Here is a 12,530-nt window from a genome sequence, read left to right as displayed (position 1 = left end):
CATTCCTAAAAGAACTCAGGCTCCATTTTAGAAATTAAATTAACCTTAGAAAACAGTTGTTGTTAATTTGACTAAACATGACATAATTTTCACTAGACAAAATAACTAACCAACTAGGTACATATTAAATCCATCTGTAAATTTCAATGGTAATTTTCCTTTTAGCTGAGAAATAATTCTTGGGATAGTATAAGTAACAGAAAAAGATGCAATTATAATTTACAGGTTTTCATTTACTCGAACATAATGTGCATCATTATTAATTAAAGCAACAATGCATTTTAGGATTGTAATATGTAAAGAAAAGCTATAAACTCACAAGCTGGCCTTATGCAAAGTAATTACTGGCTTGGTGTTATGTTATGAGAACAAATAAATACAAGGTATTTATTTACCTTGTGGGTATGGAAGGGGAAGGCATAAATGCAATTTATTTAGCTGCAGATTGTTGCTTAAATCCATTTCAAGTGCCTGTCATCCATCCAGCAAAGGGTAAGAACAGAGTTTGCTAGGATAGTCAGGGGATAAAGCAGTGCATGTTTTGTAATATTGTGTAAGGCTTCTCCCTTAGATAAGAGTCATTCAACAACCATAGTGTCGAAAGACAGGAAGTACTCTATTCCTCTGCCTCTGCATGTCCTGACAAGAATGCATGTTTTTTCTTGATGCACTAAAATGGCAACTGTCTGAAGCTGCTTATGGGGATGGTATAATAAAACTAATACTTAACAGACAGAAGGCTAATTATAAATACATATATTATAATACAAATAAGTATATCAAAATATGAGATAAAACCAGCTTAACACATACATCAATATGTGTAATAACTAACTTCCATGGACTTGATAAGAACTCAGACCAGCATGTCATAATGATACTTTCTCAAGTTTTTGAAAGAAGAAGAGAGGCAAAGAAAAACGGGTCTTATGCTATCAGTTCTACATTACTGCGATGGTATGCTTATAGAGTGATTTGAAACAACTGGATTAAAATTATACTCCGTTATATAAAAAAATAGTATTTTTCTTCCAGAGGTGCATTATATAATCCAGTTCATATGCTTAAAAAGTATCTTAATATGTATGTTTCTATTTTATTTTAACTTTTATTTTAGCTTTTATTTTAACATACAGTCTCCCACATAACTTAGAGAACTACTCATAGAAAATGGCACTGGTCTTTGTAAATTCATAACGTTCATAACATTTACTATTATTACCTAATGAGCCATTCATATGATGTGAATCCATTCCACCCAGTCCACTCATAGGTCCATCTGACCCTGGCCCCATTGGAAACTATAAAAAGATCAGACATTAAAAAAATATTACTGCACATTTTTTAAGATAATCTAATTTAAAAAAAATCATCAGAAAAAAAGGTAAAGGAAAAATGCATCTCTGAATGTGAAAGTCAAGTGAAAGTCTTCCACATGATGACTGCAAAAAGTGTAGGTTTTTAAAACTTTTTTCCAATGCTAACTTCATAATTTTTTTGAGGAACTCATTTCTGTAGGCTGGCTAATCTACTTTAATACTTTGTACATGATTTTCAAACCTGCAGGTGCTGACCTAACTCTACTCCCATTGAAATCACAGAGAATTTTACTATTCACTTCAACTAGTAGGTGATTAATCAACAGTTTTCAAACCCCACCCTATCTATACTGACAGACTACTCTGCATTACCTTTGCAATATGATCAGTTTCTTACAGATTTAAGATATTACCCTTAAGTTCTTAAAAAACTTAAAGGCATTAGCATTACAAAAAATTTTCTAAAATTCACTGTATACTGATTTAGCAATATCTAAAAATCTATATTCTTAAAGTTTTATTGCCCTTTTTTTCAAAAGGACCATAATATGGACTGTAATTAGATGAAATATGATTTTAATCAGATAAATACAACAAAATTGAAGACATAGATAGAGATAAGAAAAGAAACAAGTTATTTCTAAACATTCCACTTTTGTCAGTTCTAGAACTGATGAAGTTTGGGATAAAATAGTCACCAGTATGGTAGTTAATGAGGCAAATACCTAAATGTTATCATTAGCTTTCATTCTTGACACCTTATTTAGATAAACAGGGAAGTTTGTTTCTTCTTAAAGGTATTGATTTTATCCTTTTTTACAGAATAGCAGGGAAACATAATACTGGGCCACTTTTAACAGTTTTCTTCTCCCTCTTCAGTCATAGAGACTTTTTAATAATGAAATTTTTAAAGCCAGGAGAAACTAATGCTTGATGGCAGCTCCTAGGATGGTGTCATATTAGAAACGTAAAATCATAGAATTATTAAGGTTGGAAAAGACCTCTAAGATCATCAAGTCCAACCGTCAACCCAACAATACCATGCCTCCTAAACTATGTCTCAAATTGCCACATCTGCACAGTTTTTGAACATCTCCAGGGATGATGATCCCACCAGCCTATTCCAATGCCTGACTACTCTTTCAGTAAAGAAATTTTTCCTAATATCCAATCTAAACCTCCCCCGACACAGCTTGAGGCCATTTCCTCTCATCCTATCACTAGTAACTTGGGAGAAGAGACCAACACCCACCTCACTATAACCTCCTTTCAGGTAGCTGTAGAGAACAATAAGGTCTCCCCTCAGCCTCCTCTTCTCCAGGCTAAACAACCCCAGTTCCCTCAACCTCTCCTCATAAGACTTGTTCTCCAGACCCTTCACCAACTTCATTACCCTTTTCTGAGGGCCTTCTCTGAGGGCAATATCGTACAGAAATCTAATGCACTGCAGTATGACAAACTAAATCATCCCCAATATCCACATGCACATGCTCCTCAGGTCTTTTCCATGTAGAAAAATAGGCCCCAATCATTATTTTGCACACACTGGCATGATCAATTTGTGAAACATTAAAAAGACTACAGTGGACATAATGTGATACATAGAAATGTAGTGGTTTGGTTAGAACAAGGATGTATAATTAAAAAAAATATAACTAGATTCATATTTACATTAGGTCTGTTGGGTCCAGGTGGTACTGCATTCATTAAAGTGTACATGTTGTCTCCAGAGTTGGTTGAATCTGTAATAAGATATTAAGTGCTAATATATACCTTTCCATAAAACTACTCACCTAATACATTTCTTGTTATTTAGTTCATATTATTTCTGTTCCTGAATCACTGATAAACAGTGGCAATATAATGGAAAATTTAATTCCCTTTTTATCTATTTCTACCACACAATAGAGCTATCAAAAGAAAAAATTGCAATTGTTCCTTCGTGACTATTTCTAGAATCTACTTTTATGCATGGCTGTTAAAAAGTTTATAAATCACCAAGTATCTGTAACGTTTTAATTCCTTAAACCCTTTTTCCTGGAGTTCCAAATTACTTCACTCATCTTCCGTACTCTATAAAACAGGAGTTTCTCTCTTATGAACACTTCCTGTAATTTGTTTTCCATCTGTAATAATAATATTATAAATAGCTTCCTTTATATAGCCTTCATGTTAGCGTAGTGAATGAAAATCTTTTATTCTCATCTGTGTCCGTCTATTAGATTTTGAATATATCTAACTATTCAGTGGAATATTGTGCAAAGATCCCCTCTCTAAGGACAGCTTTATCTAATGTATCTCCATGGTACAGTGTGGTGCAATGCTTCAAAACCAACCTGAATCCAAAAACAACAAAACCACGTTGACACAATGTGATGCCTAAGCTATAAGTTCTGCCAAGAGCTTCACTGGGCCTTGCCAGAAGTTTGAAACAGCAATACTGCTTCTCAGTCTGGGATTACTTCACCTAGAACCAGAGGACAGATATGCCCTTTCCCTCCAATCAATGTACATGAGCTTTCAGACTCAAGCACCTCCAGAGTCGAAATGCAAGATTTAAATAATGACATACAGAATACAACCTGCATAACTCTTCTGGTTGACCTTAGGAAATCAGTGCCTAAGAACTACTAGTAGATACAAATTATTCATTCCCAGCTCCAACTTATCCCTACTGCTAACACACACATAAAGTCTTAATACCCCTCATCAACATTTGTAAGAAGAAGGCAAAAAATACAGCAGCTAGATAGGTAGACAAAATAGGAAAAAACCTTTTACAAGGGAACTTGACAAGAGATAGGCCATGTAACAAAAGTATGTACAAAAAGAGTAAAGGAATAGCTAAGTAGTTCTATACTTAGTTCCTCCAAAACACTATTCCATCTCTTGGAACTGCAAGTTTTGAGCTTAACAGCATACACAAAAAAAACACTGCTCAGCTGTAAATCTTTTTCCAAAATGAGGGACTTTTGAGTCAGAAGTAGTGAAAGCAAGAAAGCCTAGACCAGACTGATGTGTGTTGGAACTGGGAATGCAGCCTCACCTCATGCAAGAATACATTTGTACATACTCAGGGCAGTTAAAATCAAGGTATTTGTCTATTCCTTTATCTTTCTGATACAGTTTTCCAAGCGTTAATTAATGTAACCTTGGTGAGTAAATAATTCCATTATATACAAAGAAATATGCATCACTAGGACATTCAAATATATTATTTTAAAAGAGGGAAACTAAAAGCTTTTAGCCTAAAGTTATCACAAGTAAAATTAGCATATAAAAAGTTATTTCTTTTTAATGTTCAAGGAGGTAGACAATAAGTTCATCAATGACCAGTTCCTTTTGAAACATATAACCCTGGCTCACCCTAAGTTCTACTGCCTCTTGTAAAAACACATATAGATTGATTGGACCTTTGCAAAATTCTTAGGTGGCCAATGTCCAAGTGTTTTTATACTTTGGAAATCAGAGGCCTTAAGATATCTTAGCCTCTTTAACTGAAAATAGAAACAATTCCTCAGTAGATGTTTTATTTTAAGTGCACACAGACATTTTAACACATGCCATAACTACAGTGCTGACTACTTTTAAAAGTGCAGGCTGTCTGTGCATTTGTTTTTATGTTAAAAGATATTCTACCTTTTAAATGCCAGTTCACATTAATTATCTTTTTTTCACTAATTATATGAACAAGGAAGCCCTACTTTTTATTTCAAGTAACATTTTAAATCCCTGGAATTGTACTGAATTAAGATTTTACATCTGTGTAGTAAGTTTTCATGGGAAGTTAGAAAACTTCCCTACCCTCTTGTGCTGTAGAGGACAGCAAGGATATGTAGGACGTGAGGCCTGAGGATGCTATAGCATTATTGAGGTGAACAGGTCCTTCTTAGCTGGTCAAAGTATGTTACAAAGACAGATGTTGGCCAAAAAGAGTCTGAATATCTGCTGAATATTGGGTTACACAAAAAGTAATTAGTTTCTTTTTAGCGGATATCTGATGATATCAATGGGAGGAGAGCATCCTCCATATCCTGCAGTTCCTCCTTCATGTCAGATACTTTGCTGAACATCTATGGAAGGAAATACTTATATCTAGTTGACCAACTTAAAGCCTTGAGCTAGCTGTCCTGAATGCTCCCATCCTCCTCCTCGATTCTTTAAACCTTAATAGGAATGGTGGCCAATCTGTATAACCAAAATATCCATGTGGTCAGAATTCCAAGATACAGATCATGTAACTTGGAGAAACAATGGGACAGTGAAGTTCTGGGAACAGGTCACAAATAGGACATGATGGTGGTTCCTCTGGGGCCTTACTCCTCCATTGCAGGATAGAGGAGAGCAGCCTGTCCAGCATAACCATGCTGTCAGTCAGATGACATAGCCATGTGATGCAGTCATGCTTCTAAGTCATGCATAGCTAAAGACCCATATATTGGTAAGGTTTATCACATAGGGTTTATCACATAGAAGTTGTTTCACAGCATTCAAAAATCTTCTGATTTCTAAACTGGAAGAATTGTCCTGAACATTAGCAAAACCAAATACCAAAGATCTTTCTTTTTTTCCTTGCTATTGTTAAAATAATGCAAGAAAACATGGGCTCAAGAGCCAGAGTAATGAATTGCTTTGAACTGCACAGATACAAGGCTTTGTATCTCTGCAACACAGCAGGGAGAGAAAGAAAGGGAAAGAGCAGAAAGAAAAACACTGATACAGAAAGTACAAAACTAATACCTTCTCATTAGCTGATCCTTCATGAAAAATGTATCAATTGGATCTATCATTTTGTCTGCACTAATAGCAAAGAAAAATCTGAAAAAAAAATTTGTGCACTTCCTAAAATCCCTTATAATTTTATTTCATTTTTTTCTGAATAGATTTCAATACCTGCTGGACTAGGCATGATAGGTGTTCCTGGTGGCCCTCCACCTCCTGGAGGACCCTAGAGAGGGTAGAAAATAACAGTTAGCATGAAAGGAAAAAATTACTACAGTCAAGAATGAAAATGGTACAAAAGAAAAAAAGTATCATGAATGTCATGAGTTACTCTGGTAAAAGCATGCACATCTTCTGATAAGATAGCAAACCAAGTCATTAAGACAACATCGCTGGTCAGCAGGCTCCGGCACAGAGTTCTGATATATGTAGATCTACGGATCCAAGAAGATACATTAGTCAAAAACTCTGAATCATTCTGTGAGTGAGACAAGAGGGGTACTTAGATCAGGATCTAAGACAATTATATTTAATTCCCTCAACCTACTTTTGTAATCACCAGTTTTCCAACAGACATTTCGCTTTCATTGCTCTCAGTACATAGTCGATGGCAGAGTAACCAATGTTTGCTAAGCACAAAATATGGGGATGATTTGTGGGGAAAGAAGAGGCTAATCACCTGAAGAAAGCTTTCTTTTTGAGGCAGACTTGGTATCTCAGTATCATATCAATCTTAATTCAATCTGCATAATCCACAATTGTTTTTTAATAACAAACACCTGTATGTGTATATATGTGTGTGCGTATATATATAGACAGGTTGGATTGAAGGCCCGAGGCCACGTGTAATGAGGTTCAACAAGGCTAAGTGACAGGTCCTGCACTTGGGTCATAACAACCTCATGCAATGCTACAGGCATGGGGAAGAGTGGCTGGAAAGTTGCCGGGTGGAAACGTTTTCTGAACACCTCCAGGGATGATGACTCCACCACCACTCTGGGCAGCCTGTTCCAATGCCTGACCACTCTCAGTAAAGAAATTGTTCCTAATACCCAATCTAAACCTCCCCCGACACAGCTTGAGGCCATTTCCTCTCATCCTATCACTAGTAACTTGGGAGAAGAGACCAACACCCACCTCACTATAACCTCCTTTCAGGTAGTTGTAGAGAGCGATAAGGTCTCCCCTCAGCCTCCTCTTCTCCAAGCTAAACAACCCCAGCTCCCTCAACCTCTCCACATAAGACCTGCTCTCCAGACCCTTCACTAGCTTTGTTGCCCTTCTCTGGACATGCTCCAGCAGCTCAATGTCCTTCTTGTACTGAGGGGCCCAAAACTGAACACAGTATTCAAGGTGCGGCCTCACTAGTGCTGAGTACAGGGGCATGATCACTTCCCTACTCCTGTTGGCCACACTATTCCTGATACAAGCCAGGATGCTGTTTGCTGCCTTGGCCACCTGGGCACACTGCTGGCTCGTGTTCGGCTGGCTGTCAACCAGCATCCCCAGGTCCTTTTCTGGCAGGCAGCTTTCCAGCCACTCTTCCCCAGGCCTGTAGCATTGCATGGGTTTGTTGTGACCAAAGGGCAGGACCCGGCACTTGGCCTTGTTAAACCTCATACAGTTGACCTCGGCCCATCGATCCAGCCTGTACAGGTCCCTCTGCAGAGCCTTCCTACCCTTGAGCAGATCAATATGCCTGTAAAACTTGGTGCCATCTGCAAACTTACTGAGGGTGCACTCAGTCCCCTCATCCCGTTCATTGATAAAGATATTAAAGACCGACCCCAACACTAAGCCCTGGGGAATGCCGCTTGTGACCGGTCACCAACTGGATTTAGCTCCCTTCACCACAACTCTCTTGCCTTGGCTGTCCAGCCAGTTTTTTACCCAGCGAAGAGTACACCTGTCTAAGCCATGAGCCTCCAGCTTCTCTAGGAGCATGCTGTGGGAGACAGTGTCAAAGGCTTTGCTAAAGTCCAGGTAAATAACATCCACAGCCTTTCCCTCATCCATTAGGCAGGTCACCTGGTCACAGAAAGAGATCAGGTTGGTCAGGCAGGACCTGCCTTTCATTAAGCCATGCTGGCTGGGCCTGATCCCCTGGTTGTCCTGCACTTTTCTGGTTATCTCACTCAAGATGTATCGCTCCATAATCTTCCCTGGTACCAAGGTCAGGTTGACAGGCCTGTAGTTCCCCGGATCCTCCTTCCAGACCTTCTTGTAGATGTGTGTCACAGTGGCAAGCCTCCAGTCATCTGGAACCTCCCCTGTTAACCAGGACTGCTCAAAAATGATGGCGAGTGGCTTGGCAAGCTCCTCTGACAGCTCCCTCAGTACTCTCGTGTGGATCCCGTCTGGCCCCATAGAGTTGTGAGTGTCCAGGTGACTCAGTGGGTCGTAAAATTGTGTGGAATAAGGGGTGGAGAATGTGCTGGTTTTGGCTGAGAAAGGGTTAATGCTCTTCACTGTAGTGCCCGTAGTAGTCAGGGATCTCTCCAGCTTCCCATGCTCTGCCACATGTGCAAAAGGCTGGGAGGGGTGTGCCCACAGCCAAGACAGTTGACCCTGACTGGCAATGGGATGTTCATTCCATACCATGTGACGCCATGACCAGTATATTAACGGGGACAGTTGGCATGTGGGGGTTGTTGCGGCTCAGGGACTGGCGTCGGCAGGCAGTGAGCAGCTGCGTCATGTGCACTTTGTTTTGGTGACTCATTCCCCCTTCCCCAGGTTTTGCGCCTCTTGTTTTTTTCCTTCCCATTGCATTTTTGTTGTTTTTTTTTTAATTTTATTTTAATTACTAAATGTTCTTGTCTCAACCCATGACCTTTACCCTTCTGATTCTCTCCCCCATCCCACCAGTGGGGGAGTGAGTGAGTGGCTGTGTAGGGCTGAGTTGCTAGCTAAACCACAACAGGGGGTTTATTCCACTCCCCTTCCCTGCCTTCCAGCTCAGGGGGCTTAATACCCCAGGGATAACTGGTCTGACTATTAAAGACTGAGGCAAAGAAGGCATTTAGTACCTCAGCATTCTCTTCATCCTCATTGGCAATGTTCCCCTTGCATCCAATAGAGGATGGAGATTCTCTTTTGTTCTTTTTTTGTTATCCTTTATGACAGTGGCCACGTTGAGTTCTAGCTGGGCTTTTGCTTGCCTAATTTTGCCGTACCTAATTTGCGGTACCAGACCAGGGAGTTTCCTAGTAACATCTCTGACCTGGGCCCCAGGGAGGCAGCAGACTTCCCTGTGGGATGGGTCTGGCCAGCATATTGGCCCCCCCATCCCCCTCAGAAGGGAATCGCCTACAGCAGTTACCCTCCTCCTTAACAGAGGCAGTCATAATGTGTGGGGCTGATCGACTCTCCCTAGGCAATCCCCTGGATGGACCTTCACCTACATCCTCATTTATCTGACTCTCAAGTTCCAGAGCCCCATAGCTGTTGTGTAAGAGCAACTGGGAAGGTGAGGGAGGCCGGGAAGGGATTTGCCTGCTGCTCCGAGCAGGGACTTGTTTCCATTTCCCCCCATCTCTTAGGTTCCTTCCTTCTGCTTCTTGTGGAGCCTCCATCCACCGCCTTGGCCCTGGGGATGATAGGGTGCAGCTCCACCAATCTATCTCCCTCTCACACTCCCTGATACTCCTTAACCTTTCCACTTCCTCCTTCCGCTCTGCCACCAGGCAGAGTAGATCATCCTCCTGGTCACACTGCAAGCAGCTGTTGTCTCTGCTGCCCTCCAATACGAGTGCCAGGCTCAGGCACTCCCTGCAGCTGGAGACCTGGACAGCTGTGTGTTTATGTGGGGACTCCATTTGGGTCACCACATTCTTTCTGGAAATGGTTCTCAGGCTAGTGGAGACCATAGCTAGGGCCTCTCCTGGGGCGGGGGTGATGACCACTAGCTGAGCTACCCTTTAGAGCCAGCAAAGGGACTGCGCCCTGCCCACATGAACTGCCATGCAAACTGCCGCACCATACCCTGTTCACTGCACTCCTAGTCGTTCGCGCTCCCTACAGGCTGCTTTTGTACGTGAGGAGGTTTTGCTGCCTTTGTTCTCGTCCCTGCCCATGCCGAGTCAGAAATGCCTCACTCCTTCCCGCTCTGGGAGTGGGGTGGGGGTTGGGGCTGGGCTACCCTCTCTCTCCCTGCGCTTTTGCTTTTGCCTTCCCACCTTTGCCGCTTTAGGAAGGATCCTCCAGCACAACCCTCTGCTCCGAAACCCTTTGCCTCGGTTGCTTCCAAGGTGGTGGAAACGTGTGCTCCCTCTCCAGTATGGATAATGAAGGGAGCTATCTGGGAGGACCACTTACCACACATTCTGCTTGTAATACATTGGAGCTGGCATAATAAGCAGTGGGTTATGGCCCTGCTGGATACTGCGGCAGAAGTAACCCTAATTTATGGAAATCCATCCCATTACCCCAAGAATAAACTGATGAATATTAATGTATTTGGGGGGAGGGGAGAAGAGCCAGCTCAACAAGTTTCTCTGATCTTGCAAATAGAAGGATACCCATAATTTTCAGCTCAAGTATGGATTACGAGAGTGCCTGAATATATCATAGGGCACAATCTGTTAGCAGGCAAGACCTTTTATACCACCAGGGGAAGATATTCTTTTGGTATCCAATCAGCTCGCATCTGGGCACTTACGGTAGGGAGGATTGTGACTTCTCCCATTGTGCCGACCACCCCCATTCTATAGCCTTAAAACAACACTGATTGTTTGAGGGGCATGCTGAAATTTCTCAAACTATTAAACAGTCATTAGAAGCCAGAATTATCAGACAGACACATTCACCTTTTAATAGCCCTATTTGGCCTGCAAAGAAACCAGATGGGTCCTGGCATATGACTGTAGATTACCAGCTTTTGAAGAAAGCCCCCCCTCCCATGGCTTTGGTTGTGCCAGACATCTTCACCCAGTTTGAGCCACTGAAAACCGAGGCAAGTGCCAGACATGCTGTTATCGACTTGGCGAATGCCTTCTTCAGTGTTCCTATTGCTGAAGAGCCACAGGAACACCTTGCCTTTTCCTGGGAAGGCCAACATTACAACTTTACAGTGCTGCCTCAGGGGTACCTACATAGCCCCACAATTTGTCACGTGATTGTGGCTCAGTACTTGGAGGAGTACAACCTGCCCCTGGTGTCAACCATTCCGTTACATTGATGACATCCTGCTGACTGGACCTACAGAGCAGAATGTTGGAGAGGCACTAAGCAGTGTCGTGGACACCATGAGGGGGCATGGCTGGGAAGTCAATCCACAGAAAGCACAAGGGCCAGCAGCTGAAGTAAAATTTTTAGGCTTCATCTGGCAAGGACCCTGCTGGATTATGCCTGAAGCTGCAAAACAGTACTTCATACAGCTGAGCCCCAAAGCAAGGTTGATGTGTAGCACTTTGCAGAATTAGTGGAGTACTGGCCAGTTTATCCCACACAGCACAGATTTTAAGACCCCTGCACAATGTAGCAAGAAAGAGGAACCAGTTTGTATGGGGGGAAGATGAAAAAAGAGCTTTCAAACCAGCTAAGCATGCTGTCTCCTGTGCTGTTGCACTGGGTCCTAAGCAACCTCACAAACATTTTGAGCTGGAAGTCCTAGCTTCAGGAGATGATATTGCTAGCACATTGGAGCTTGTGGCAAAAAGGTGAAGGGAGGTGAATCCTGCTTAGCTTCTGGTCATGTCGCCCCCCTCCCCCGCACAGAACTACATGCCTTTTGAAAAACAACTACTGAGTGCATATTGTAGAAAATTATTAGTTTCTGATTAGTAGAAACTGATTGAGTCACTGGGGGAGAGACTGTTACTCTGAATGTGGGCTTGCCTATATTGTACCTTGTCTAATGATGCCAACTATAGCATTGGAAATGCACAACAGTCCAGCACTGTAAAAGGGAAATGGTATCTTCCCATGCAGACAAAGCCAGGACCCCACAAAATCAGTGCCTTGCAGTTAAAAATAGCCCACTGTCCTGGTTTCAGCTGGGATAGAGTTAAATTTCTTCGTAGTAGATAGTATGAGACTATGTTTTGAATTTTTGCTGGAAACAGCAGTGATAATGTGGAGCTGTTTTAGTTGTTGCTAAGTAGCACGTACACTGGTCAAGGACTTTTTCAGCTCCCCATGCTCTACTGGGTACACAAGAAGCTGGGAGGGGACACAGCCAGGACAGCTGACCCAAACTGACCAATGGGATATTCCATACCATATGATGTCATGCTCAGTATATAAAGCTGGGGGAAGAAGGAAGAAGGGGGGGATGTTTGGAGTAATGGTGTTTGTCTTCCCAAGTAACTGTTAAGCGTGATGGAGCCCTGCTTTTCTGGAGAAGGCTGAACACCTGCCTGCCCATGGGAAGTAGTGAATGAATTCCTTGTTTTGCTTTGCTTCTGCATGCAGCTTTTGCTTTACCTATTAAACTGTCTTTATCTCAACCCATGAGTTGCCTCACTTTTACTCTTCTAATTCTCTCCC

General features: G+C 41.8%; 1 protein-coding gene across 2 annotated transcripts in view; it reads right to left on the bottom strand.

Annotated features, from left to right (window-relative positions):
- The window catches only part of LOC135316341 (single-stranded DNA-binding protein 2-like), a 192,516-nt gene that overhangs the window by 23,804 nt on the left and 156,182 nt on the right, over window positions 1-12,530 (bottom strand). For both annotated transcript variants that reach the window (XM_064469527.1, XM_064469528.1), the window contains 3 exons: window positions 6,213-6,267; window positions 2,991-3,061; window positions 1,223-1,301 (listed from right to left, as the gene is read on the bottom strand). In XM_064469527.1, the coding sequence (XP_064325597.1) occupies window positions 1,223-1,301; window positions 2,991-3,061; window positions 6,213-6,267 (205 nt within the window). The remainder of the gene's footprint in view (window positions 1-1,222; window positions 1,302-2,990; window positions 3,062-6,212; window positions 6,268-12,530) is intronic.

Source organism: Phalacrocorax carbo, chromosome 19 (genome assembly GCF_963921805.1).
Source record: "Phalacrocorax carbo chromosome 19, bPhaCar2.1, whole genome shotgun sequence".
Lineage (NCBI taxonomy): Eukaryota > Metazoa > Chordata > Aves > Suliformes > Phalacrocoracidae > Phalacrocorax > Phalacrocorax carbo.
Note: the sequence above shows the minus strand (reverse complement) of the source record. Positions and strands in the feature narration are given on the sequence as shown.